The sequence below is a fragment of the Aspergillus foveolatus genome (assembly GCF_047715535.1).
Source record: "Aspergillus foveolatus strain CBS 279.81 unplaced genomic scaffold BDW70scaffold_52, whole genome shotgun sequence".
Taxonomy (NCBI): domain Eukaryota; kingdom Fungi; phylum Ascomycota; class Eurotiomycetes; order Eurotiales; family Aspergillaceae; genus Aspergillus; species Aspergillus foveolatus.
The window spans coordinates 115,041-140,540 of NW_027396116.1; the positions used below are offsets into that span (position 1 = coordinate 115,041).

General features: G+C 50.1%; 9 protein-coding genes across 9 annotated transcripts; 5 read left to right on the plus strand and 4 right to left on the minus strand.

The window, feature by feature from the left end:
* Window positions 1-162: 162 nt before the first annotated feature.
* BDW70DRAFT_97126 (uncharacterized protein) lies at window positions 163-617 on the plus strand. The gene has a single exon (XM_073745314.1). The coding sequence runs from the start codon at window positions 355-357 to the stop codon at window positions 583-585; it is 231 nt and encodes a 76-aa protein (XP_073593270.1). The 5' UTR covers window positions 163-354; the 3' UTR covers window positions 586-617.
* On the minus strand, window positions 618-2,964 carry BDW70DRAFT_97125 (homeobox domain-containing protein). The gene is made up of 5 exons (XM_073745313.1): window positions 1,920-2,964; window positions 1,736-1,873; window positions 1,548-1,680; window positions 1,067-1,499; window positions 618-1,014 (listed from the first exon to the last, which is right to left on the minus strand). The coding sequence occupies exons 1-5, from the start codon at window positions 2,483-2,485 to the stop codon at window positions 650-652; spliced, it is 1,635 nt and encodes a 544-aa protein (XP_073593271.1). The 5' UTR covers window positions 2,486-2,964; the 3' UTR covers window positions 618-649.
* A 4,521-nt stretch (window positions 2,965-7,485) lies between these two features.
* On the minus strand, window positions 7,486-10,260 carry BDW70DRAFT_97150 (THO complex subunit THO1/HPR1). Its single transcript, XM_073745315.1, has 7 exons — window positions 9,970-10,260; window positions 9,822-9,900; window positions 9,654-9,772; window positions 8,934-9,602; window positions 8,734-8,883; window positions 8,372-8,685; window positions 7,486-8,325 (listed from the first exon to the last, which is right to left on the minus strand). Exons 1-7 carry the CDS (start codon window positions 10,207-10,209, stop codon window positions 7,908-7,910), a joined length of 1,989 nt encoding a protein of 662 aa, XP_073593272.1. The 5' UTR covers window positions 10,210-10,260; the 3' UTR covers window positions 7,486-7,907.
* A 68-nt stretch (window positions 10,261-10,328) lies between these two features.
* BDW70DRAFT_97175 (RNA helicase aquarius) lies at window positions 10,329-15,060 on the plus strand. The gene is made up of 4 exons (XM_073745316.1): window positions 10,329-10,689; window positions 10,744-10,844; window positions 10,894-14,376; window positions 14,429-15,060. Exons 1-4 carry the CDS (start codon window positions 10,454-10,456, stop codon window positions 14,875-14,877), a joined length of 4,269 nt encoding a protein of 1,422 aa, XP_073593273.1. The 5' UTR covers window positions 10,329-10,453; the 3' UTR covers window positions 14,878-15,060.
* A 313-nt stretch (window positions 15,061-15,373) lies between these two features.
* Window positions 15,374-16,589, minus strand: BDW70DRAFT_141792 (PaaI family thioesterase). Its single transcript, XM_073737828.1, has 10 exons — window positions 16,520-16,589; window positions 16,421-16,461; window positions 16,342-16,354; window positions 16,156-16,221; window positions 16,053-16,095; window positions 15,926-15,997; window positions 15,826-15,872; window positions 15,757-15,775; window positions 15,605-15,683; window positions 15,374-15,558 (listed from the first exon to the last, which is right to left on the minus strand). The coding sequence occupies exons 1-10, from the start codon at window positions 16,544-16,546 to the stop codon at window positions 15,489-15,491; spliced, it is 477 nt and encodes a 158-aa protein (XP_073593274.1). The 5' UTR covers window positions 16,547-16,589; the 3' UTR covers window positions 15,374-15,488.
* A 143-nt stretch (window positions 16,590-16,732) lies between these two features.
* Window positions 16,733-18,562, plus strand: BDW70DRAFT_141794 (TFIIH/NER complex subunit TFB2). Its single transcript, XM_073737829.1, has 3 exons — window positions 16,733-16,972; window positions 17,037-17,124; window positions 17,189-18,562. Exons 1-3 carry the CDS (start codon window positions 16,852-16,854, stop codon window positions 18,411-18,413), a joined length of 1,434 nt encoding a protein of 477 aa, XP_073593275.1. The 5' UTR covers window positions 16,733-16,851; the 3' UTR covers window positions 18,414-18,562.
* Window positions 18,563-19,041: 479 nt separating this feature from the next.
* BDW70DRAFT_97195 (AP-2 complex subunit alpha) lies at window positions 19,042-22,296 on the plus strand. The gene is made up of 4 exons (XM_073745317.1): window positions 19,042-19,647; window positions 19,704-20,038; window positions 20,088-22,009; window positions 22,057-22,296. The coding sequence occupies exons 1-4, from the start codon at window positions 19,196-19,198 to the stop codon at window positions 22,216-22,218; spliced, it is 2,871 nt and encodes a 956-aa protein (XP_073593276.1). The 5' UTR covers window positions 19,042-19,195; the 3' UTR covers window positions 22,219-22,296.
* Window positions 22,019-23,410, minus strand: BDW70DRAFT_97201 (YggS family pyridoxal phosphate enzyme). Its single transcript, XM_073745318.1, has one exon. It carries the CDS (start codon window positions 23,191-23,193, stop codon window positions 22,375-22,377), a length of 819 nt encoding a protein of 272 aa, XP_073593277.1. The 5' UTR covers window positions 23,194-23,410; the 3' UTR covers window positions 22,019-22,374.
* A 192-nt stretch (window positions 23,411-23,602) lies between these two features.
* On the plus strand, window positions 23,603-25,396 carry BDW70DRAFT_141796 (uncharacterized protein). The gene has a single exon (XM_073737830.1). The coding sequence runs from the start codon at window positions 24,834-24,836 to the stop codon at window positions 25,188-25,190; it is 357 nt and encodes a 118-aa protein (XP_073593278.1). The 5' UTR covers window positions 23,603-24,833; the 3' UTR covers window positions 25,191-25,396.
* Window positions 25,397-25,500: the final 104 nt, after the last annotated feature.

The window sequence follows — 25,500 nt, forward strand, 5'->3', positions numbered from 1 at the left end:
TGCTCCTGCCTGTCAAGTCAGCCCTTGATATGCTTGGAAATCTGCCGGCGCTGATTGGCTGTCTCCGACATCGCCTTCTTGGTTCGAGTTGAAGATTGGTAATTGCTCTCTGCGCATTGGACAGTTACAGATTACAGGTTAAGTGATAGGTAATCGCTTTTTCGTTGGTGGTGCTTTGATTATGCTATTGAAGTACACCACAGCCCTAATTGCCTATCTGCTACTCCGTACTACGGAGCACTACATGGAGTATGAATGATATACAGTAGGCGTAGAAGACAGGTGTAGACTAGGACAAAATAGACGCAAAAATAACATTTAACATTATACCTCAGGTAAAAATTGATTGTGAGTATGTCTTTTGAACAGCCACGCATAAACAATGCAGCAAGCAGAAAGCTGACCAACGCCAATGGTCCCTACTCCAAGTACAGCAAGACAAAGAATTTTCCGCCTGCAAACAAAAAGTTTTCAATAAAACACAAGAGAAGGAAAGAAACTATTATCAAATCGGCACCAAGTATGTGTCCAAAACACTTTCACCAATTAATCGAACTTTGCCCATGGTCCGCGTTACTAGGCTAGGTAGGGATGTAATCGCTCAAGAAGTCGCGTTGAGTGTTGCTTTAGGGAAATGGTGTTTCGCAGACTATAAGTAGTTCGCATAATCGTATCCCTGGCTGTATTTGGCCCTCAGGGGATCCATGACCTGCGGAGACGTCGTCATCCTGTCGTCGGCGGGACTGCTAACGGCAACGTGCCCCTGTTCGGAAGAGAAAGATGCCGGGAGGCTCAAGCTAGAGGCATTGGCCTGGGTGAATGGGATACCAGTGCCCATGCTGTAAGGGTGGTGTTCGTAGGGATAGGGGCGATAGTCGGGTGTTTCCGAGACCGGTAGGTGCTGTAATGTGGGCATGCTTCGCCCGGGGTGATGCATGTGCGAGTTCATTTCCATTCCGCCGTATGATTTTGGAGCAGGCATCGAAAGCGGAGGCTGGTAATTGTGTATTTGGTCTAGTAGAGAAAGGATTAGCATTGCCGATATCTCAACCATTTAGAGACTTACTAGTGTTATCCATTCCATATGTCAGTTGTGCTTCTTGCTGACCAGTCGGCGACACAGAACCCTCCAATGGACGATGCTGACCATAGCCAACCATCATACCGTTTGCTGGCCGGTTCATCACATAATCCATTGGCCGTCGGTATGAAATCCCAGGGTGGCCCATCGCATCCCCAGGCCTCGAGAATCGACTGGGGTATTGAAGACTTGTATTGAAAGACGGTTCAGAGAAACTACTCGATCGCGGAAAGGGAAAGTTGGCTCGGCTGCTTCTCAGATCTGGAACCGTTGCTGCCGCTCCTCGGTTCTGGTAGTTCTCGAAGCCCCTGTCGGACGAGGTCGGTGGGTAGCCGGGACCGCTTGTCGAGGCTGAGCTCAACGGAGAGATAACGTAATCGTCGTCGTTCAGGCGCGGTAATCCTTCGGTAAGAAGACCCTAGGATGCTTTAGTTTGAGTATAAAAAGCAAGGCGGAGTGACTCTACCGATGCTTCCGAAGGACCTTTGCTGCCAAACGGGGTACGCAAGACTTGAGTCGTATCAAAGTCATCTGGGAGCGCTCGTGACTTCAACATTCGTTCCCGATCGTTGCTGGTGAGCCGCTTGAGTTTTGCCCGTCTAGTAACGTGTCAGTCAGAAATAGGACGCTTTTGTTAACACATATCGATAATACCTATTCTGAAACCAGACCTGGACCTGACGTGGGGTCAGCCCTGGGATCTCCCTTGACAGTCTTTCTCTATGCGCGGCATCCGGATGCGCCTGTCGAGTGAATTCGCTCATCAAAAAGCGCGTTTGATTATGCGTGAGCCTTAACGGGTCAGCAGTTGCCCACAGGATAGTCTCAAACCACGTACCTGAACCGCTTCATTTTCTTCTTGTCGAGCTTAACATCCTGCGATGACTTCTTTTCGTCGGCGACTGACCCGTCATCATCAGAGGACCCTGCGTTGACCTCGCCGTGGTCCTTTTCATCCTCATGGACCTCCTCTGACTTGACTTTGGATGACAACTCATCATTTGCCTGAGACTCTGCCGGACCTTGAATATCGGCATTCTGTTTCTCAGGGTTCGCCGTCGACGATGAGTCGCTGTGTGCGTTTGTATTTTGGTTTTCCAAACCCTTCGAGGGTACGTCTACCCCTGAGTACTGCACTGAGTTGGAAGATCCTGCAGCCGGCTGCGTTGGAAAGGCATTCTCAGCCTTGTATGCAGCCGGCTGCATTTCCGTAGGGGGAGCTTTGTCTGGCTCGCCTACTGTTTTCCCAAGTCCGGATAGAGCTGATAAGTCCGCTCTCGATTTCGTCAAGGCTGGCTCGCTATTCCAGGAGACTGAAGCCCAGGAACTCGTGATTGAAGATGGGTGAGCAGCGGCTGGTGATGGCATCGTCGACACCCAGGCGCAAGGGCCACTGACTGACATGGTCGTGATACCCTTACCCGCCTAGTCCATGCAAGTTATCTGAGTGACTCTTTCCAGCGTAAATACAGTCAGAATGTGATGTTGGGATTCAACGCTCTAAAGAGAGCAGAACTTGATGATGGGAGAAAGGATCACGGATGACCCTGCTTCAGGTGGGTCTCGAAGAGTCGTCAGGAGGTTTTTGGGAGATCCAGAATTCTCGTTATAACCGTTGTTGGCCCAGGGGTAGCGATAGGGAAGTAAATAGAATGCCCTCGATCGTGGTTATCAGGAAGTCCTCAAGCTGTCATTGGACTTTGTAGCTGACGGACAAGAAATAGCCTAACCGCCTGGACGTTTCTTATAAAGTCAAATAAAAGGGGAGTCTTAGTCGTGGCTGATCACCACAAGTCAGCGGTAAAGAGATGAGGCCGATTCCACAGTTGGGTCCTAGTGTGGCCGAACACTCTAGCCTCCTTGCTCCTAGGGAGTAAAGAAGAGGAGCGAAGAGATCAAACAGTGCTTTAGCCAAGCGGGTCGGAATAAAGAGATCAAGGATTCAAGGTACGGAGATTCGAAAATCAGGACCAGGAATACCGGGGGCGCTTAGGTCTAAGACTGTGCCTCCTTCCGAGAGTATTGATCCACCGGATCTGTCACTCCAGCCCACTACTGAGGGAGAGGGGAGTGCCAGGTGACTGAGGGGTGGCAAGGCAAGGACGGGTACCTCCGGTTGACCACAGGCTGACTTGTCTGGAGACGAATAACGACCAGGACCTAATGCAGGAGGCAACCCCAGGAAATCCGGCAACTCCAGCAGCAAGTTTCGCCGGTACAAAAGATATCGCACGCCGAGCTACGGGTATGAGCATTTCTCCGAGAGTATCACAATGTGTGCGCAGAACTCACCAGGCTAATCGGGACAAAGGGCAGTAAGAGAAAGGTGGGTAAAATGGGGAATTTAGCTCGGATTGTAGGCAATCTTTCTGTTGTAGAGTAAGGGGTTTCGGTGGTGCTCTATTCAGCGGAGCTACTACTCAGAGCAAAACTTGACAATAATAACGGCGATATAAAGGTTCGTTGCAAGGTGTTTTGGATAGAAAGCGGTTGGCGCTACCTGGAGATCAAGGCAACGTGGTCGAATAACCAATGACAGAACAACTTCTAGGAAAACGAACAGAAGAATACGATTTAGATGAAAATCTCGGCGGAGGTTCACCAATAAATAAAGGGTCGTATTAAGACGATCGAGACGGCGGCAGTAGGGCCATGCCTCTGATAGAAGCGAAGATGGCGAACAGACAAACCTAGCAAGCTCTGGACCGGGAGTGGCAGCCCTGTGGAAAAGACGGAGAGGTGGTGCGTGGACCGCGATAGATACGTTGATCGAGGCTTGACCTGGCTTGACCTTCACGAACGGGGCTATCACCGCCGGTCTGAGACAGTGATTATGCACCGAGGCATGGCTGGCGTGACCGTAAAATAAACTACCCGCGCCTCTCCGGTTACCTCCACCTGAGCAGAGGGTGTAGCACGTCTCACGACAGTGGCCAGCCGCCGTTCGCGAGGGTTTATCGATAGGCATACTACTACCCCGTAATCCGTACTACTGCCTGCCAAATCCTCGAGGGCCTGACAGTCCTTGGGCGTGGAACAAAGACACCAAACCGGGACGATTCCTGAATCCGTGACCCGTACTGCATAGCTGCAGTTAGCGGGTCGCAATCCTAGACTCATCCCCACTATCCGGCAGTGTACAAATCAAAAGTCGTCAGAGGAGGAGAAACGGACCCTTGCTCGGTTATCCAGAGCCCTTCTCCTGATAATTTGGACGCCTGTGGTGTCTGGTCTGCACCCGATTCATGCTGCACCACGGGGGTTGGGCTGATCAAAAGCTGTCATGTCAATTGTCAGTTGCTCCGATGGAGACCGTGGCACACCATGTGGAAGACCTTCCGGGACTAAGTGGCGCTTTGGCCGGGCATCCACCAAACGCAGAGTCCGAAATCGAGACAGCACTCAAAAGGCGCCGGGCGAGCCTAGGAAGGCCCCTAACGCAGAAGCCCGGTTAGCGCGCCGGTTTCTACGGCATCAGCCAGCCAAGATGATCCGGCCCAAAGTGACGTCCTCGCAGGATGGTGCGAACTTGCGCGAGCGACTCAAGCGAGGATCAAATTCGGGCCATCTTAGGCACTGAAAGAGAGTGAGGCTAGCCGCTTCATGACACCAGGAATTGGACACCAAAGACACCTCTTGCGAGCCGGCTGTTTGATGAGACCAGATTCAGGAACAGGATGGAGCCAGAGCTGGATGAACTTGGAATCCTTGAAGGATCGTTGACCAACTTTGGTCTTGACCTGATCCAGCGGCGTGGACGGTGGAACAGCTCCAGGGCTGGAAGACGGAATGAGAAGTGACCATTTTCCACCAACCGGCGGAGGCGGACTGTGACCTCCTTGCCGAATCCAGTTTAGCGCGGGACTCTTGTCGAGTCAGCACAGGGTGCGGCAGTACTATTGTAGAGAGGACTTTGGACGCGAATACGACGAGAAGACGTTCAATTGGTGCAGAGGACGGCTAGATGCGAGTAGATACGGGTCGATGACTCGGCGGCAGCCCTTGGTTCGTACAATCGTAGATTCTTGTCCCGAGCAAGGCGCTGGGAAACTGGGAGACTGACCAGAACGGACATTGGACCGAGACCGTTCGGGAGGCGTTCAACGGCACTGCAGGGGCCCACCGGCGTTTTTGGACAGAGGAGCCCGCATTAGAGGCCCAACTCCACAACGGACCTGCATGAAACTCGACTTGGAGGCCGCAGAAGAGCAAGAGTCGAATTCACCAGAAGAAAAAGAAAATTCAAATAAATATCAATAAAAATGATGACAATAATAATATAAATATTTATAATAATAATAGTGAAAAGATAATAGCATTCTTCGATCTGGCGGCTTAAAATGGGGTAATAACAGCAACTTGAATACCGTAGAGTCTACCAAGTTGTAGTAAGCCAGATAGCAGGCTGCTGATCGTCGAATCTAGTGTCTGAGCCTCTCCGTCGTCCGTTAGGTGTGCTCGGTTAAAGCAGGAGAAAAGAACCGCAGGGTAAGGCGCTCGAACACCCGACACGAGAGTCCGTAAGCTTTGCAGACCGCTCGCGAAAGAATACTCACGAAAGACTACTCATAATATATGCTGGGAGCGCTCGAGATAAGCATCTCCTTCCTGGAGGTGTCCGATTCCAATGATGGGCTCAATAATAATGGGGCGGGGGAATGGTCAGTGTAGTATGAGGACTCCGTGTCAGGAACGGGTGCGGGTTGTACCGAGTAAGCCCGTAGAAGACAATGGAAGCGCGGATGGAGTTCGAATGCATGAGAAGGCGCTGTCCTTGGCTCTTTCGGAGAATTTCTGACCAGTGCAAACTGGGAATTTGGAAAGCTGGGGTTTTTGCCCAGACTGGAAAAGTTCCAGGCGAAATCTCGGAAACGTCAGATGCATCCTAGAAAAATAATGGATTCACTAACGCTGGAAAGATCCCGAGCCAAGAAATGGACGCGTACGTACTGATATCCGCCCAGTGCGTGGGGATACAGATAGTTTCAGAACGCACAGCCGATTACGGAAGCCGTGGTAATAAAACCAGCTGATCCAGTACGAGTCAGACCTTGTATAGGGGATTTTCCAATTGGAAGTCATGCCGGCGGGCTTCAGCGCCATTCAGCAATCACGACCCTGAAGGACTCTGTCCACTCTGGCGGCAGACCTGGTCGGTCAAAGCTCCTTAGCTCCCAGCAATAGGAGCTAGCGAGCCATATCGATGATCCTTGCTATCTATCGATTATCAACAGGTGTCATCGTGTGGCAACGGTGCGGGGAAGAGATCGCAGGCAAACCCACACCATTGAAGCGACCACTCATAGACTCGGCTTAATCTCCTCCGAGGCTGCGCGCCGTACCATGATGGAGCGTGAGTCTCCTTCATTTTGGTCTTCAGCTTTGTTCTGCGAGTATACCGAAACCCTCACGCGCGGAGACTTCAGCTCTGGTTCGGTCTGTGCGGGTCACCAGTCCTGATGGTGAAACGCAACAGTCAAGACATGCTCCATCTCCATCTCCATCTCTATCTAGTCTGGCCGAGGTAAATCCATCGTCGTCGTCTACGTGCCTACTCTGTACATGAAGTGGGTAGCTTTTTCGCCATCCATGCCGGACAGCTGATACTCGCAATGTCCTGGAAGTGTCTCAAAGTTCGTCTTCGCTCGCATTAAGTTTTGGGCGTTGAGGCCACTCCGTCACTCCGTCGACAGGTCGCGCGAGTCGTGAAGAGACTGCAGTAGCAGCTCCCGTTATCCTCCAGTAGGGATTGCACCTGGGTCGCCGTGAAACATGACAGGCGCCCTTTAATCTCGCCTCCAATAATCCAGGACTTCCGCTCCTCTGTCTTCCAAGATTCCGAGCGCCTGGAATGCCATGCTTCCCCCACGTTTCCGTCAAGCTGTTGTGCTCCTGACTTGCGGTCTGCCGTGCTGTCAGGTTGTCTGACCACTCGCCACCTTCCAGGCCGGAGCTGTTTCGGTTAAATTGAAGCTTATGCATACCGTTTCTTCAACCATACAAGGTGAGGTCTGGGCTTCTAAATTATGCAGGTACGGAGGACTTTGCAGGTAGATTAACGTGGTTGACCTTGATTGTAAACTGCTAAGGCGTCTAGTCATTTATTTCCCTGCCGAGACCTGGGTAGACAAAATGAAAGAATCAAGGGATCCTCTGATGACCCTGCGTTTTGGTACCCATGCCTGGAAGAGTCCATTGCTTGCCATAAATCACGTGTTTCCGTCCAATGACAGGCAGATGGTAAAAGTCACGAATGAAGACTTTGCGGTGAAAGTTGGATTAGAATTCTGACAGCTCCAAAATTTGGTTACAAGGACCTGTAGTGTGGTCCTGTGAACCGGCTATTCTTGCATTCGTTTCCAATCGCTAGCCGCCCGTGGGCAGCGCCGAATATGCAAGGAACTAAATCATCTCCTGCAACCTGTACAGATACGCAACCAATACCCATGCTAGAGATAACGCTCCTCGTGCAGAAAAAGAACGCTGCGCAGCATGCCGCTGGCTATCACTGACAATACCGATGCCTACTGAGCAAGGAGATTGTTGGCGTCTGTCAAAACGGCGGCGGCCAGGCTGCAATCAAACTGTCAAAGATTGCAGGAACATTTGGTTACGCACCCCTTGCCCAATGCCCGCCGTTCGTCAGACCTCCACACGAGAAGGGCATCGACTCAGCATATCATCCCTTCGCGATTCTTACGTTTAATTGCAGTTCAAGTTGCGTATATTGCTGCACCGGCCAAGTGATCGGCCAAGACAGCGACAGCAGAGCCTATTGAAACAATGACTCTCCTGGATTGCTGTATTTTTGGGACGGTGGGCCTTGTCATGACCCCGGCGCATCAATAGTCGCTGCATCGCTCCCTTCGACTTTGTTCGCCTCAGCAACAGCGGCAGAACTTCCTGTTTCGGTGTCCATTTTCTCATCCTGTGAGGGCTCATTATTAATTGGTTCAGTCTCCTGAGAAGTCTTTGTCGGAGGCTCATGCGATGTGCTCCCGGCGGCTTGAGTCGTGCTTTCAGCGGTTTGTGGGGTTTCGAAAAGGGTCTTTAGATTCTTTCCATCTTCAATCTTGTCAAAGGCTGCGAGCTTGCTCTTGGCTGAAAGCCGCAACAACAGCCAGGTTTTACTAGCTTTTGCTTGTACTGCGGCTTCTTTATCCTCATTGGTTTGAGCCGTATCAATGTCGAATTCGACGTCCTCTATCACTCGCATCAGGGATTCTGAAGTAGGAACGTTGAACCTAGACTCATGTCAGACAAATTCTTAACCACCTAGGAAATGCCCACCTTTCCGGCTCTTTGAGCCTGTCAAATCCAGAGGCTGACTCGCTCTCTGACAGGAACTTAAGATTAAGTGAGTTCATAGGGGAAGCACGAAGGCGCTTGTTGGCATATGTCTTGATTGCTTTATCACGAGCCCCAAGATACTCATCAACAGAGACCGCAGGCTTCTCAATCGGAGGGCAACCTTCAGCCTTCCAGCGAACCCAGTTCTTGTCCCGTGACAGGACAGTATCTACCATCCGATAGTAGAACTTTCCGCCAGCACCTTCCTGAAGGTATCCTTCGATTGATTTTCTCATCTTTACCGCCCATTGTGCCTAATGCTGTTAGCTCTGACGGGACAGCGCCATGTTAGGGCACCTTACATCTTCATCGTTTAGAACAAAACCATATAGTACAGACTTGTTAGTCAAGTCAGCAAGCTTAGCTTTTGATTTTGACGTAAGCGAGAGCATGAAATCCAGAAGTATCAAGGCCTGGACCAGAACATGTCGTCTGAAAGCCGTATCATTGACCTAAGGCTAGTGTCAGTCATTGAAAAACCTAGACTATTCATGGAAAATACCTCAAGATCGAAAAGTTCCCGACTAGTCAAGTATTTCGGGTTGAAGCTGCTTGCGATTTCAGGTCCGTCTGCTGTACGTTTCCGTTTGGTCGACTTCCGAAGTTCCTCTTGCGTTTTGCTGTTGGAAGTTTCCAGTTCGGTGTTGACCGTCCGGAAGGCATTGAGAGTGGCTTCAAGCCCGCTCTTGAAAGTAGCGAAGTGCTGAGCATCGAAAATCTTTGTCGGGGAAGAAAAGTAAGCTTGCAACCCCCAGAAGATTGGGTACAGGGTATCTATGCTGAGTGACCGCTCCCCAGTCTGATCACTAGATTGCGAAACGGTCACTTTTGGTATCTTAGTGACGTCCTGTTCGGCGGACTTGGCATCACCTTCAGCGAGGGGCTGCTTCTGCGTCTCGGCTACCGAGTTTGTTGCCTTCACGTCCGGCATATCCACATCCATATCATCTGCTTCACTGATCGCATCGTTCGCGATGGTATCAAAAGTTGTCACGTTCTCGGTATGATACTCGCCCCGAAGATTCACTGCGCTCTTGTCCCCTAAGGGGAAGCTTTGGAAGAGAAAGATAAATACCCGGCCGCAAAAAACGGTATCCTCCGCTCGTGACAGTCTCCGAAGCAATTCATTGCAAGTTCTTAGTATGATCAGATTTTTTTGTTTAAAATGTTTCTTTCGGCACGTCAGCGGCTATGTTGCAGTTGCGGTTCGGGAGTGGCGTACCTTCGTGTTACGTTCTCTTCGCGATTCAAGATAATCGAACACTTTGCGACAACCGTCAATCGTCTGACTGTCTAGCAATTCCTCGATCAACCAAAATATGAGGCCGGGTTCGCATTGCTCTAGATGGTGTTAGGGCGTCTCCAACACGTATGCGAAGCGAACACGAACCATTGTCAGAAAACACGGATATCACGTCGAGTAGATTCCATATACGAACGAACTCGGGGTCATCGATCGTTGTTGTGGCCTAGTGTTATCGCGATATCAGTGACTGCTTTGGACAGGGTCTAAGAACGGAAGTGGATGCCCAACATACAAGGAGACCATAGAACCTCTCTCTAAACGCAATTTCCACCGCCGCGAATTGAGTCTGCTGACTCAGTTGTTTGACTGTCTGCTCATCTTCCCCTCGGACAAGCCAGAAAGACTCCCCGAGCTGTGTTTCCGTTAAGGGAGGCTCAATCTCCTTTCCTGGCTTCACCTGTTCTGCTTTGCCCAGAAGACTTTCAATCAGCCTCCTGTAGATTTCAATCACATCTACTTCTGTGCCCGCCATTTTGCTGAACTGGCGACGACAGTAATTGATGACAAAACCGCGGAGGTGAAGTCAGCCGGTGGAAGCTTTCAAAAGGAACCCGTTGCTGCGGCTCTGCGGACTTCCGTCGGCCAATCGATAACGGTGTTAGACGCGCGCCTAGAGCTTTCCCGAGGTTCGGCGTAGTAGACCATTTGCGCAGCTCCATATATAGTGCCCGCGCTAGGAGAGCTTTTGGCCTTTTGGGGAATTCCAGCATTGAGGGATGGGTCTCCAGACACAGAATGCCATGGCACCCGGCCTTGACTCCAGACCAACCGTGGAGGACTTTCGCGACGATAGTCCTTGGGTGCGGTTGGCCAAAACACATTGGCTCGATGCTGCAAATGTCCGCAAGGTGAAACATGATGTGATCAAGAAGGATATTTGGGATCCTCTGGAGGCCGAGAGCTTTAGCTTCCGCTCACTGCTTGTTTTGGAGAATCTGAATATACTTGAAAAGTTTGCGCAGCTCACCTTTGTTCATGTTGGATCGAATTTGCTAAGCTCGAACAGGTTTCTCTGGCCGACATACACCGAAGACGCCTCAAACTATCATGTCCTGCTCTTAGCATTGATTGTGAGCGTTAAGCAGAGAGAGCATTTGCCAATATGGGGTAACGACAGATCTGCTTAGAAGACAGTACCAAAGCTGACAGACTCCAGAAATCTTCTCAGACCGTCCCGATGATTTCTCCAACCTCTTCCACCGGATCCTTTCGATGAGCATTGATCAATCGCTCCCTACCTTTTCCCGCCTGTCGATATTGTCGTTTATGATTAGCGCTTTTCAATCGCTTGAGAACACTCTGATCCGGAAGGAATGCGCTCCCCTTGTTTCCATATCCATCTGGCATAACCTCCATAGTGATGAGGCAAGAGAGCGCATTCTTGCGAATGCTCCAAATCTCAAAAAAGCATGGAGGGCTGCTCTGAAACGTTACGACGCTGGGGACGAAGCGACCAAGGCGAAAATGAGGTTTGAGCGTTCTTGGCTCTACACCATGCTCCTGGATTTCCTGCGGAGATTGAACGGCACCGAGAAGGATCAGGCAGATAACCTGCGATATTGCGAGCGATTTCTTGAATTCCTTGTCGATCTGGAGAGTCAGCTGCCGACGAGGCGATATGTCAACACTCTGCTAAAGGATCTCCACCTCCTGCCCCTGATGCGTCTGTCTCAATTGTATCGTTCAGCAGACAATGCCCTTTTCCGCGACTTCTTTAATCTCCTCAAACACTTTACTGGATTCGCGATAAATGATTACACAGGAGAAGCACTGTCAACTCAGGCAATGTACGATGCGCACTGCCATGATCTGGCACGACTACAGAAAACCTCAATGAAACACTTCAAGGACAAACTGACAATCCTAGCTTTGTCAAACTATGGTTCCATTGAGCAGCGTCCGGAACTCGAAGGACAATTAAAATCTTTGGATGACTCTGAGCTTCGGAATCTTTGCGCGCACCTAGGATTTCGTACAAGTTATCCCAGACAAGCGAATGTCGCATCTGATCGACATCTCTACATGGAGGTGCTTCTGTCCTACCACGAACGGACAACCTCGTTCCAAGAAGCCGCTTCTAATCTTAACGTTGTCCCTACAGAAGAAAGTCTGTACGATCCATCATTACTCCGCAATGAGACATATGATGGGTCCAGGCCACTCGCCATCCCGAAGCTCAACCTTCAGTATCTCAGTCTTGGAGACTTCCTCTGGCGCTCCTTTCTATTATATCGCGCGGAAGCTTTTTTCCAGATTCGCAAGGATATGGAGTTGATTGTCAAGCGAATGCAACCTCGAGCAAGTCAAGATGGGCGAACTTTGACGTTTGACGGGTTTTCTCGTATGGCCATTCCAATCTCAAAACCTGCCATTATTGAAGTTGCGCCACCTAAAGTTGGATCCACAAAACCCGCTTTTGTACGGGCTGAGATTACCATTGAGGTGGGCAGGTTGGCCGACCACATCCGCACAGAGTGGGATTCACTTCGCCCTGATGATGTTGTGTTCCTTCTTGCCGTACAACCTGGTAACCAGGGTAAATATGGATTCAGAGATGTTGAAGCGCCTCAGACACCAAGTATCGTACACGTCAGATCCGCGGACATTGTGCAGGTCTTTGATGAAAACGGGCGCCCGCTACGTGAACCAGCATCGGGCCAAACAAATGGGTATCGATCTCGTCCTCGCGTTAGAAGATTACTGGTCAACTTGGACCCTGCTGCCTTCAAAGCGGACAAGGATCGTACTTCGCAGGGGAAGCCCGACATTTACCCACTCATCAATGTGGTCGCAAGAAGGAAGGCAAGAGAGAATAACTTCAAGTCAATCCTTGAAACCATGCAGAGACTCATTGCGTCGGACATCACCTTGCCACCATGGATTCAGGATATTTTCCTGGGTTATGGAGATCCTGCTGGGGCTAGCTACACGGAATTACCTAACCGACTCAAATCAGTGGACTTTAGGGACACGTTTCTGGACTGGCAACATCTAATTGAGAGTTTCCCAGGCCTGACAATTGAGCCTTCGGGTGACGCTACCACAAGCTTTCGACCACCATACGTTCTTGAATATATCGAAGAATCTGCACAGCCATCTTCCTCAAACGCGCCAAAAAAGCGACGGCGGGACCAGCATGCCGAAGAACGAGGAGGGCCCAAGTCTCTCCGCGTCTCGACGTACAAGCCACCGAACCCAGGTCCGTACCCGGTAGATGCTCCAAAGCTCAATACAATCCGTTTCACACCGGCTCAGATTAAAGCGATTGCATCCGGAACGCAGCCCGGTCTCACAGTCATTGTCGGGCCTCCTGGAACCGGAAAGACTGATGTGGCAACTCAAATCATCAACAACATCTACCATAATTTCCCAACCGAACGCACACTACTTGTTGCGCATAGCAATCAAGCATTAAATCAACTTTTCCAGAAGATTGTGGCTCTGGATATTGATGAACGCCATTTATTGCGACTCGGCCATGGTGAGGAAGAATTAGAAACCGAGACCAGCTATAGTAAGTATGGCCGCGTCGAATCGTTCCTGGATAATCGAAACCACTTCCTCGCGGAGGTCACACGCTTGGCGGCATCAATCGGAGCACAAGGCGCACATGGAAATTCTTGCGAGACAGCTGGCTACTTCTATACAGTCTACATTAGACCTGCCTGGACGAAATTCTGGGAACTTGCCCGTGCTGAGAACGCGTCAGCAGAGGAGATCATCGCGGCTTTCCCATTCCATGAATATTTCTCCAACGCACCTGCGCCTGTTTTTGATCATTCTGCCTCTAAGGAGACAGTGGTCGATGTGGCACAAGGCTGCCAGCGTCACATCGACAGGATTTTCTCTGAGCTAGAAGATATTCGCCCGTTCGAGATCTTGCGTCAGCCCAAGGACAAGGCCAACTATCTGCTTGTCAAGGAGGCCAGAATAATTGCAATGACAAGTACACATGCAGCTATGCGCCGCCAAGAGATTGCCGACCTTGGATTCCATTACGATAATATTGTCATGGAGGAGGCTGCGCAGATCACTGAGGTCGAAAGCTTTATTCCAACAGCTCTGCAGAATATGAAGGAGGGTCAACTCCCTCTGAAACGTATTGTTCTATGCGGTGACCACCTTCAGAATTCTCCTATTATCCAAAACCTAGCCTTCCGACAATATGCTCATTTCGAGCAAAGTCTCTTCCTTCGTCTTATCCGGCTAGGCGTCCCAGCTATCATGCTCGACCAGCAAGGACGTGCTAGACCAAGTATCGCGGAGCTTTTCCGGTGGCGCTATCAGAACCTTGGAAACCTGCCGATTGTCGAACAAGCGCCAGAGTTCAAGCAGGCCAATGCTGGTTTCCAGTTTGAATACCAATTTATCAACGTGCCAGACTACCAAGGCACAGGGGAACGTGAGCCCACTCCTCATTTCATCCAGAACCTTGGTGAAGCAGAGTACGCTGTTGCCATCTTCCAGTATATGCGACTTCTCGGTTATCCTGCATCGAAGATTTCGATCCTCGCCACATACGCAGGTCAAACGGCACTAATCAAGGATGTCTTGAACCACCGGTGCTCCAAGAACACCCTCTTCGGCATGCCTAAGATCGTCACGACAGTAGACAGATATCAAGGCGAGCAAAACGACTGTAAGTTCCTGCTTCAACCATTCAGCTCCAAGCAACTAATCGAGTTCTTCAGACATAATCCTCTCCCTTACACGCACTCGCACAGTTGGATACCTCCGTGACGTACGCCGTCTTACCGTAGCGCTTTCCCGTGCCCGTCTTGGTCTATACATTCTCGGCCGCCGCGAGGTTTTCGAGTCATGTTACGAACTAAAGCCCGCATTCGATTTGCTATTACAACGTCCAGACAAGCTCATGCTCGCTCCTGGGGAGATGTTCCCAGCTACCCGGACGTTAGACAACGAGGTCAAGGGCACCCCTATGGAAGGCGTAGAGCATCTCGGCCAGTATGTTTTCGAGATGACCCAAGCCAAGATCAAGGCTCTTGGGGGGGAAGGTGCCATTGTTGATGAGACGATGCCAGATGAGGAGGGAGACCTTATCGAAGATGGAGACGAAGAAATGCTTGGGGCCGGTGAAGAAGGTGATGAAGATCCGTTGCATGAACATGTATACGCCTGATTACGGAAATAAGATCCTGGTGTCAAGCTTAGGGAGTTATGAAAACTGGGGGTCTAACTTGGATATATGTTCAATCACAGCGAATTGCAATGTACTTTGATTAAGAAGCTGGCTCTGCGATCGATGAAGGATTCTGTATATCTCTAGAACGTGTTGTAAAAGTATCGCACAAGTGTTGCTCTTATAACTGAATTACGGTTTCGCACGAATCAAGCGTTAAGGAATATGGCCCAGATCCTGCTTCTATATGATCAGGCGTTGATACCTAAGAGGATTTCCAATGACAGATCGATGGGTTAGAACGAGTCATTCGCATTTCAGGGTCACTAGCATGTCTAATCTCGGTTAAAAGGAAAGCTACATCGGGCCGTTCCAACTGTAGGTGACCGAAGCTGTGGGTGTGCTGCATTATATATCTGGAGCTAACCTTGGGTTATAAACCCACCTCCTAAGCCATATACCTGCATGCAACATGACTAAACCAGTAAGGGAGAAGACACCAGTTGCCTTTCCCCTGTATAGTATCCATTCGTATAATTTACTAGTGATCGATTATATACTTCGTTTAGGTGTCTATCGAAAACTTTATCACGCACTCAGACTCTTTGCCCTTATGATGATTTGCGCTCATTCAACTGCTCGACAATGTTTTGAGGGTCTTTCCAGGCTAGCGCAACATACCTATCTGCTGGTTAGCACTGCTTGAGGGTAGCTTGAATTTGCTTACTTTGTGTGACTGCCTCGGGCGAAGACGTCGCCTTTAGAGTTCATAAACCTAATGTTGGTATACGCAAGGGTTTTGCCAACTGCAATCCGATCAGAAGGGTGTTTCCGGAATATGCAGAAGACCTCAGGGGCGTAATTGAGACAGCAACATACACTTATCACAGGTCACTTCCTGGGGTAGAATTAGCCCTACATCATTAATAAATAGTGGAGGATACATACCGCCAAAATCTTATCCCCCACTTTGCCACCGGAGCTGAGATATGTGACTAAAGATGGTTAGGCGTATGTCGAGGCCAATTGAACCCTGTAAAAGATGTACCGTTCAGATCAGTTGATACCCCAGTAGCATATAACCCACGGGATGCAACTGCCAGAGAGCCACCGAGATCAACTTTGAGATGTGAGAAACAACGTCATGAATTGAAGGTTATACATGAGCTACTGACCCATTGAAGCGATGGTGCCTCCATGCAGTATCTGCAGGCGATTCTGACTAAACATTAGCCATCGACCTGTAGCATAGCAACCGTTTGAACACAGGATTCTTACTGTATGGTGCTTCTCAATGTCCAGTTCAAAGTTCACAATCCCTGGCTTTGCAGCGGTTACCCGGAGCTGGAGTGCTACTCATCAGCGCGGTCCAACCATTGATAACCGATGCTCGATTGCATGAGGACGATTCGAGTTAGATAATTGGTAAGAAGACGTTCAGGTCTTCGGATAGTTTGATCTTACATTATCCAGCAGCCTGTAAGAACACACAATGTCGGCGCTCAGCAATTGCTAGCTTTCAATGTTGGGCTTCACTACCTACCGAGGTTCCAGCCCCGAAGTGGCCCGGAACGACTCCCAAACCTGGTGGAATTTGTTAGAGAGTTCAGGTAGATACAGCACTGAATGGCATGAGAATTACAGATTTAACAAAGCGCAGCGCAGTCATTTTGGACTAGATAAAAGGCCAATGTCGGGTGGGCAAGATGTATGGAGGAGAGAAGTATGGAGTACTCTGTATGCTAGAGCAAGGCCGTGAGATCATCGCGGACTGCGCTTGATGGCCGCTTGGGCCACCGGAGCACTATTTGCGGCCTCATCCAGGCTCTAGCTACCTATCGTTCTACTATTCACTGTTCTCCAAACCATTTTTCTGGCTGTCTCTTCAGTTTTTCAACTTGTTGCGCTCACCGCCATTTCTTACGGCTGCATCATGCTCCAGAGGTGATAAGTACTTTTGCTTCCAAAAGCAAGATGGCTGCCGCATCTCGTCCGTTCGATTACCTCGAAAGCCTCCCTGGAACTGTCTTCTTCAAGCTATACCAGCAGCCGTCCACCGCTCTCGCTATCTTCAGGCGCATGCTGCCTGACCTGGGTATGTATATTATGTGGTCGGCGATACACTTCGATCTCGGTTAATCTCACACATATGACGGTAGCAAAATGCTTCGTTATGGCGCTCCTGTACCTGAAGGACCCGCTTCCAGCAACGGACCTGCAAACTTGGGTCAGATCCGAAAGCCTGAGGTAAGTCTGCTTTCCAACTTGATGTCTGCGTTCTCTGGACGGCTAACGGGTTATCTTCCCTTAGAGAGCGGGATAGTGCGCTGTCAATACTGGGAAGGCTACATATTCTTACAAATACGACCACCTCTGGGAACGTCCGCGCTTACATGGTCACCGATCCCTTCGCTGCATCCCTCCGACAAGCTCTCACGGGCGCGAAAGAAACCCAGTCCTTTGGTGTGCTTCGCCAGATACCGGACGACCAGACTGTCCCCATTCACGATCTCGATGAATACGCGCGCCGACAGTGGGAGGGTGTTCTCGGCTACATGGTTGGAACCAGTGGGCTAGGGATTCAACGCGATGTGAACTTAAGTAAAGGCGTGAAGCAGCTTCTGCAAGCTGGACATCTGGTGGAGATCAGGGATCGCCGTGTTGAGATCACTCAAGATGGGTTCGCATTCGTCCTCCAGGATGTGGGCACGCAGGTCTGGCATATATTGATTCTCTACGTCGAGAGTGCTGAGGCCATCGGGATGGATAGTGTCGAAGTGTTGTCTTTCATATTCCTCCTCAGTAGCTTGGAACTGGGCAAATCCTACGAAAAGAAGCACTTGACATCGAATCAACTCCGCACTCTAACCGATTTAGCAGACTTTGGTATCGTATATCAGGATTCTCCCGAGGCGAGCCATTTCTACCCTACCCGTCTTGCAACCACTCTTACATCCGACTCAAGCGCCCTCAGCAACCCCATCTCTGGCGCACTATCCGATCCGGACGGCGGGGATTCCAACCAACCCGGTTCTGGATTCATTATCATTGAAACGAATTATCGACTTTACGCTTACACTTCGTCGCCGCTTCAGATTTCGCTTATTGCGCTCTTCACGACTCTCAAGTACCGCTTCCCTAATCTGGTCACGGGAAAAGTGACCCGGCAGTCTATCCGCCGCGCGATTGAAATGGGTATAACAGCCGATCAAATTATCTCATACCTTGCTACCCACGCACACCCGCAGATGCGCAAACACAATGTCGCTCGTTCCACATCCAATCAAGCTGGAATGCCGCCGTCAGTCCTTCCACCAACAGTTGTTGACCAGATCCGTCTTTGGCAGCTGGAGCGTGACCGTGTCAAAGCTACGGCTGGCTTTCTGTTCAAGGATTTTGTCAGCCTTGCCGAGTACGAGGCTCCGTGTCGGTATGCCGAAGAAATTGGTGTTCTGATATGGAAGTCAGATCGCAAAAGGATGTTCTTTGTGACACGACATGAGCAAGTCGCGGCTTTCCTGCGAAGCAGGAAATAATACGAATGATCAAACTATTAACCTTCTGACGCAAGTAGTTGATACCATTTGCCAACTTCTATTTATGCATGGCTGCGGCTTGGCGTTTTGGGATCTATGGACTTGGAGGGCACATGCATTCGGATGTAAAATAAGGATTTAGATGAAACTTATTATCAGAGGAAATCAATATCTTGCGGGAATCTTTGCACAGCTGGTGATGTAGGTATGTAGATGCACCGCCGCATCGTATCAACAATGTTCCGGATCTCCACCGGATCTACCCTGGGAGTGGCTTAGCATCCAGAAACGGGGGCCGCTCCTTACCAGCCGTAGCCCGCCCTGTAGGGAGATGCTTAACTTTTCGGGTCTCGCATTTCGCTAACACTGATCGCGGTGCACCTTTCCAACCACTGTTATCCAGTACCTGGCTTGATCTTGGAGCTACCCAGGTATACACCGACGTTGACTATCCCTGTTTTGCGCTGCGCTAGCTCCTGAGCTGCGTCGACGACACGCTTTCCTTAACTTGCGCCATGATCGATGCGGCATAGAATCCTAGAATCATCCTCAGACACGAACCGATAAAGCGGGCGGCAGGATATGGTTTTATGATATACACATACTGAATGTACACCCTGCCACGGTGTGAGCACCTACAGAAGATTGCAAAGACAGCTGTATCCCCTCAGTTCGCATTACATTACGGCTTTCCGAGTCTCGCGTAACTCGTTCGCTCCTTACCGCACCCAGACCCGGCCGCTCATTTATTTCCACCGAGTCGGCGAGACCTCCCAGCAAACATGTCTTCTATGCGCGGACTAGTTCAGTTCATCGCTGATTTGCGAAATGCAAGAGCGCGCGAACTGGAGGAAAAGCGGGTAAATAAAGAATTGGCGAACATCCGGCAAAAGTTCAAGTCAGGGAATCTCGACGGGTACCAGAAGAAGAAATATGTGTGCAAATTGCTCTATGTCTACATTCAGGGGTACGATGTCGATTTTGGTCATCTGGAGGCTGTCAACTTGATCTCCTCCAACAAGTATTCCGAGAAGCAGATTGGATATCTGGCAGTGACGCTGTTTCTGCACGAGGAGCATGAGCTGCTTCACCTTGTTGTCAACAGTATTCGGAAAGACTTGCTGGATCAGAACGAATTGAACAACTGCCTGGCATTGCATGCGGTTGCCAATGTTGGGAGTAGGGAGATGGGTGAAGCACTCTCGACCGATGTCCATCGCCTGCTTATTTCTCCGTTAGTTACACTTTGCCCCAGAAATATTTTAGCTTTGTTGCTGATGTTCATCGCAGTACCTCTAAAGCATTTGTGAAGAAGAAGGCTGCTCTTACCCTCCTTCGTTTATATCGAAAATATCCTAGCATTGTGCAGAATCAGTGGGCGGAGCGCATAATATCTTTGATGGACGATCCAGACATGGGCGTTACACTCTCAGTTACATCGTTGGTCATGGCCCTGGCACAAGATAGGCCAGAGGAATACCGAGGGAGCTATGTCAAAGCTGCCCAACGTTTAAAGAGGATTGTCGTCGATAACGACATTGCGCCGGACTATCTTTACTATCGAGTACCCTGCCCGTGGCTCCAGGTCAAACTGCTACGGCTGTTACAGTATTACCCTCCATCGGGTAAGTCAAGTTTTTTCGCTCCTTGATGATGCGAGCTAATGCAACGCAGGGGATAGCCATGTCCGTGATATTATTCGCGAATCACTGCAGCAAATAATGCAGATTGCGATGGACACGCCGAAGAACGTGCAGCAGAACAATGCTCAGAATGCTGTGCTCTTTGAGGCGATCAATCTCCTCATCCACCTTGACACTGAACACACCCTGATGATGCAAATCTCCTCGCGACTTGGGAAATATATCCAGTCCCGGGAGACAAACGTACGCTATCTTGGGTTAGAAGCTATGACGCACTTTGCAGCCAGGGCCGAAACCCTTGATCCGATCAAGAAGCATCAAAACATTATCTTGGGTTCACTACGAGACAGGGATATCAGCGTGCGTCGAAAAGGTCTTGACTTGGTCTACAGCATGTGCGACAGCACAAACGCCGCGCCTATTGTGAACGAACTGATGCGATACCTTCAGTCCGCCGACTATGCGATACGTGAAGAAATGGTCCTGAAAGTCGCTATTCTTACTGAGAAGTATGCCACTGATGCCCAGTGGTATATCGATGTCACGCTGAAGCTGTTGTCTCTTGCTGGTGACCATGTTAACGACGAAGTATGGCAACGTGTGATTCAAATCGTGACGAACAACGAGGAACTGCAGGCATACGCCGCCCAGACGCTTCTTACCTATCTGAAGAGTGACTGTCACGAGAGTCTGGTCAAGATTGGCTGCTATGTTCTTGGAGAATTCGGACATCTAGTAGCTGACAACCAAGGCTCAAGCCCGATTGAACAATTCCTCGCCCTGCAAGCTAAAATGATGACTAGTACAGACAACACACGTGCCATGATACTGTCTTCCTTTGTCAAATTCGTCAACCTGTTCCCGGAAATTAAACCACAGCTTCTACACATCTTCCGACTGTATAGCCACTCACCAGATCCAGAACTACAGCAACGCGCATTCGAATATCTGTCGCTGGCGACACTTCCAACTGACGATCTTCTGCGAACGGTTTGTGATGAAATGCCTCCGTTCTCTGAGAGAGCTTCGATTTTATTGTCTCGTCTCCATCAGAAGACGGCCGGCACGACGGATAAAAAGACCTGGGTTGTGGGAGGCAAGGACGCGAATTCGGACGGAGCGGAGATTTTGATGGCACAAAACACAGGTCTCAAGCGGACATTCACTACGATCGTCCACGGTACAACAACAGGAACCAACGGAACTGCTACTTCAAGCGCGACGGGCGACTTAGCCGGACTAGACCTGAGTGCGCCGACACCACCGCCACCTTCTACGAACATGGCTAGTGCGGCGAACCTGTCTCCCGATTGGGAAATTGGATACAACAGGCTGTACTTCTCGGACGAAGGTGTACTGTTTGAGGATGCACAAATCCAGGTTGGCCTGCGGTCGGAATTCCGGGGTCATTTGGGTGTGCTGAAGCTCTACATAAGCAACAGATCTTCTTTCCCCATCGGATCGCTGACGACGACTGTGGACAACCCATCCGCCCCTCACCTCAGGATTGATTCGAAGAGCCTTCCGGAGCCTTCAGTTCCAGCGTCTGGTCAAACGCAGCAGACCCTTTTCTTCGAGGCCAAAGGGCCGTTCTCCAAGGCGCCTACAATCCGTATTTCGTATCTTGCAGGTGCATTGCAGGCTTACACATTGCAACTCCCGATCCTAATGCATCGGTACCTAGAGCCCTCCACTCTCACGCCAGAAGATTTCTTTAAACGGTGGCGGCAGATCGGCGGTGGTCCACTGGAAGCGCAAAACACTTTTGGGCTTGTGGCGAAAGCGGGGAGCATCAGCGAGGGTTTCACGAGGAGGCTTGTTGAACAATTTGGCTGGAAGCTGTTGAGTGGGGTTGATCCGATCTCGACCAACATTGTGGGCTGTGCGGTGTATCACTCCGCACAAGGAAAGACTGGCTGTCTTCTCCGATTGGAACCCAACTATGAGCGGAAGGTAAGCTGGCCCAATGCGATAAGCCAGAGCAGTACTGACAGTTCCAGATGTACCGAGTAACAATCCGAGCCACACAGGAAGAAATACCTCAAGCGCTGGCGCGGCAGATGGAGCAGAGACTATCACAGGGGTCATTGCCGGATAGGAGCTATGTTCGTGAGAAACCAAGGGGGATTAACGTTGACGACGACTTTACCTCTGGCTACTGACGCTGTATAACTATACGCTTCTTCGACCTAACCGCCCCGTACAGGTGGTTTGGTATGTATTTATCGATATTATTTAAGAGTACATAATGTTTGAGCATGCCACAGGATGCAAGCCTGCCTTGTAATACACCTTGATTGAAGATGTACTCTCTTCAGTCAGAGAATCCTAGCCTGATCCTTGGGCGGCCTATCCCCGAAAAGCGTCGTTCCAACTCGCACCTCGTCACTCCCTAGCACAATGGCGCCCTCGAAGTCCTCACTCATCCCCATACTCAACTCCAACCGCGCATCTCCTTCCAAATCCAAAGCCTCATTTACCCGATCCCTCGCCTGCTTCAAGCAGACAAAATCCTCATTCTCCGTCTCTGCCGTCGTCGCTTTCGATCTCGCAATCGCCCCGATCGTCATCAACCCTTGCAGTCTCAACCGCGGGCATTTGTCCACGATAAACCGGCAAAGTCGCACTACTTCCTCCCCGGGATCGACACCACTCTTATTCTCCTCCCCAGACGTATTTACCTGCACAAAGATCCGTAGCTTCTCCTCCCCGCCCATCTCCGCCTTCCTCTCTCCCCATCCCTTATCCAACAGCGTCGCCTTTTTCTCACTATCTACGCTCTCAACAGCCCATAACGCGCGGGTATCCCTTGCCAACGAAACACACTTGTTGCTCTGTAGGCCGCCGATGAAATGCCATTTGATGGTGGGGGGCAGCAGCCGCGCCTTCTCTTGGAGTTCTTGGAGGTAGTTCTCGCCAAAGTGGGAGTGTGCGGTGGGAGGATTGTGCAGCGCAAGAATGTCGGACGCGGGCTTGAGTTTTGAGACGGCCACGAGGCGCGGTTCTTTGGGGAGAGGAAGTTTCGAGGAGGCGGATTGGATGCGCGATGTCACGGAGGCGAGGTTTGCGAGGAGCGTCGTTGTGCGGGATGGGGAGGGGGGCATGATGATGGGTTGGCCTTCGGACTGGGAAGTCATGCCTCTTATTGTGCTAAGTTCTGTTCACACCAAATTGGACGTAGAGCTGCTGTGTTTGGGAATACAATTGGGATTGGAGGGGTGCGGAGCGGACTTGGAGAAATTATTGTCGGCGGTGGGAAAACCAAGATTGGCGTTTCTGAGAAGAGACTCGATACGGCTTAGATGATGGCATATCTGGTAGCAGCACTTTCTCTGTACAGTCTACTGACAAAAAAATACTCTGATCATTATCATGGACAATAACAGACAGATATCCCATTAAGCTTCGAGAACACTGATGGAAAACCCTCTGGGACGACATACCACGTGACCCAGAAGATCTGCACAGCTGACTAACCACAGCCGGCTAGCGCATTAGATCCCGATCCGGAGGGGACGAGGCCCGCATCGATCACCAACGTCGACATCATCATCAGTGCTCATCCGCCGTCGATCGTGCGACGGACCAGTTCCTGTGGGTTGGTGACATGATCGGATCGACCCATGCTGTCTTCGTTGTATAACCCACTGACCACCTGTCTGTGGGTAAAAGGGTACGCAAGCTGCTTACCTGTCGTGGACCAGGGCCGAACATCCTACTCCGCAGTAAAAGTTAAATGGAGGTGCAAAGAGCGGTCTTTGGACTCTTTATCGGCTTCTTTGTCAGACCGACCAAAGAAGCCCACTGCATGAATTCTCTTCGCAATCAGGCGCTGACTAGATACTCCGTTGCCGAGCCGCTTGTCCTTTTCCCACAAAACGCCGAGTACAAGTCGAGGCGCCAACTGAAACCTTCGACCTAAATAAAGACCAGCAAGACCAGCAAGGCCGTTCGTTGTCAGCGCCTAGAGAAACAAAAGCACTTTGCCTTCTGGGCAGCGTCAAAAACGGATTGGCCGTCCCTTAGAGAGGGCTGAGGGGCACAGTCGATCCTGGCCAGATCGCAATGGATGAGTGGGATTGACCGGTCCCTCGTGGTAGTAGGTGGATGTTCTTTGACGCTGGGCTCTTAGACGAGCACTCCACAGGAGCGCTTCACTGTGCTGACGTCAAATATTAAATACTCGCTGCCATATATTCTCTTCTCCTCTCTTAAGACCCTTTATACCTCTACAGAGCGAGTCCTTTTGTGGTTCTGCCTCTTCCCCTACTTTGACCTCTATACACTTACCTCAATCCCCCTCCAGTTATCGACCTCCATTCTTCACTTGATAATCCATCTGCACTTGATATAAGTCTATCTATACATATATATTCTCAAGGGTCTTCGCAAAGGGTCTCTCCGCTTACCCCTCATTTGATTTTATCCTCTCGCTCTCAGTCGTATCGGGAACTCATCACAAAAACCCTGAGGATCGGCATCCCGATCTATACGGACGACTAGTGAGTCGACTTGAGAATCAAGAACACCACAGGTCTCTTTTTGAAACCAAGTCTGCGCTCCTCAACCTGCTGCACACATCCATTTATTCTTTACTGAGGGGCACTACTATCCACATCATCCCCGGAAGCCAGCGGAGTTCGCGCACACTTCCGGCCGCCAACCCACGACGTCAGCGGCGCCCAAACGAGCAAAAGATTCCTGCGGGACAACACAACACGCTCAAAAAAAAGGCAATAAAAGAGAAAAAAAAATTTACCCAAAAGAATTGAAGAAAATGTGCCGCCAATACCTTACCTTGTACAACTGGTGCCAATGCGAAGAAGATGCAGGCTATCAAGCGTGTGGCGCTGGCCCAGAGGTTTGTCCCGGTACCGGCTTCGAGACCGTCACTATGCACTGCTTCTGTAACAAGCACGCAACCAAGAAGTTTACCAGTGAGAAGAAACATGCAAAGCACCAGAGGAAGCAGAGTCGAGCTTCGCTCTCTTCAATCAATACTTCTGGCTCTGGCTCTTCGCGCAACTCGAGGTACTCGAACGAGAGTCTAGTTCAGGAGAAGGATACCCAACAAGAGTCCGTGACGCGGAGGAGGTGGTACCGAAGGTGGTCGGGATTTTCTAATCTGATCTGATCATTCTTCCATTCTTTTCTTTTATTTTCTTTTTTTTTTCTTTTCTTCTCCCTTTATGGACGGCATTTCTTTCTGATATCAGGGTTGTTGGTGTTTGGTGCCGCAAAGAGCGTTTGTGGGTTTGAAAGGCGTTCTGGGTGGAATGTTTGTCATGACTATCACGATCAATTTAGACATAGTAAAAAGGACCTTTGATTATATATATCCACTTTAATTTATAACATTATGTATTCTGTAGAGCTGTGGTGGAGCTTGCAAGCTAAATAAAGGGTCAATGCAGGGGAACTATACAAAATAGCCCGTACAGCTC

What these genes read in the sequence shown, in the direction of transcription:
- BDW70DRAFT_97150 (XM_073745315.1), bottom strand. Translation starts at nt 10,209, where the DNA reads ATGGCGGGCACAGAAGTAGATGTGATTGAAATCTACAGGAGGCTGATT. An exon ending in AGAGGTTCTATGGTCTCCTT is followed by an intron (nt 9,901 to 9,969) that starts GTATGTTGGGCA and finishes CGATAACACTAG; the next exon opens with GCCACAACAACGATCGATGA. An exon ending in AGGCTCAAAGAGCCGGAAAG is followed by an intron (nt 8,326 to 8,371) that starts GTGGGCATTTCC and finishes ACATGAGTCTAG; the next exon opens with GTTCAACGTTCCTACTTCAG.
- BDW70DRAFT_97126 (XM_073745314.1), top strand. Translation starts at nt 355, where the DNA reads ATGTCTTTTGAACAGCCACGCATAAACAATGCAGCAAGCAGAAAGCTG.
- BDW70DRAFT_141796 (XM_073737830.1), top strand. Translation starts at nt 24,834, where the DNA reads ATGTGCCGCCAATACCTTACCTTGTACAACTGGTGCCAATGCGAAGAA.
- BDW70DRAFT_97195 (XM_073745317.1), top strand. Translation starts at nt 19,196, where the DNA reads ATGTCTTCTATGCGCGGACTAGTTCAGTTCATCGCTGATTTGCGAAAT. An exon ending in ACAGTATTACCCTCCATCGG is followed by an intron (nt 20,039 to 20,087) that starts GTAAGTCAAGTT and finishes AATGCAACGCAG; the next exon opens with GGGATAGCCATGTCCGTGAT. An exon ending in AACCCAACTATGAGCGGAAG is followed by an intron (nt 22,010 to 22,056) that starts GTAAGCTGGCCC and finishes TGACAGTTCCAG; the next exon opens with ATGTACCGAGTAACAATCCG.
- BDW70DRAFT_141792 (XM_073737828.1), bottom strand. Translation starts at nt 16,546, where the DNA reads ATGACTGCGCTGCGCTTTGTTAAATCT. An exon ending in AGGCACCATCGCTTCAATGG is followed by an intron (nt 15,998 to 16,052) that starts GTCAGTAGCTCA and finishes CACATCTCAAAG; the next exon opens with TTGATCTCGGTGGCTCTCTG. An exon ending in GGTATCAACTGATCTGAACG is followed by an intron (nt 15,873 to 15,925) that starts GTACATCTTTTA and finishes AACCATCTTTAG; the next exon opens with TCACATATCTCAGCTCCGGT.
- BDW70DRAFT_97201 (XM_073745318.1), bottom strand. Translation starts at nt 23,193, where the DNA reads ATGACTTCCCAGTCCGAAGGCCAACCCATCATCATGCCCCCCTCCCCA.
- BDW70DRAFT_141794 (XM_073737829.1), top strand. Translation starts at nt 16,852, where the DNA reads ATGGCTGCCGCATCTCGTCCGTTCGATTACCTCGAAAGCCTCCCTGGA. An exon ending in GCGCATGCTGCCTGACCTGG is followed by an intron (nt 16,973 to 17,036) that starts GTATGTATATTA and finishes ATATGACGGTAG; the next exon opens with CAAAATGCTTCGTTATGGCG. An exon ending in GTCAGATCCGAAAGCCTGAG is followed by an intron (nt 17,125 to 17,188) that starts GTAAGTCTGCTT and finishes ATCTTCCCTTAG; the next exon opens with AGAGCGGGATAGTGCGCTGT.
- BDW70DRAFT_97125 (XM_073745313.1), bottom strand. Translation starts at nt 2,485, where the DNA reads ATGTCAGTCAGTGGCCCTTGCGCCTGGGTGTCGACGATGCCATCACCA. An exon ending in AAGAAAATGAAGCGGTTCAG is followed by an intron (nt 1,874 to 1,919) that starts GTACGTGGTTTG and finishes TGACCCGTTAAG; the next exon opens with GCTCACGCATAATCAAACGC. An exon ending in AAGGTCCTTCGGAAGCATCG is followed by an intron (nt 1,500 to 1,547) that starts GTAGAGTCACTC and finishes AAAGCATCCTAG; the next exon opens with GGTCTTCTTACCGAAGGATT.
- BDW70DRAFT_97175 (XM_073745316.1), top strand. Translation starts at nt 10,454, where the DNA reads ATGGGTCTCCAGACACAGAATGCCATGGCACCCGGCCTTGACTCCAGA. An exon ending in AGAGCATTTGCCAATATGGG is followed by an intron (nt 10,845 to 10,893) that starts GTAACGACAGAT and finishes GACAGACTCCAG; the next exon opens with AAATCTTCTCAGACCGTCCC. An exon ending in TCAAGGCGAGCAAAACGACT is followed by an intron (nt 14,377 to 14,428) that starts GTAAGTTCCTGC and finishes CGAGTTCTTCAG; the next exon opens with ACATAATCCTCTCCCTTACA.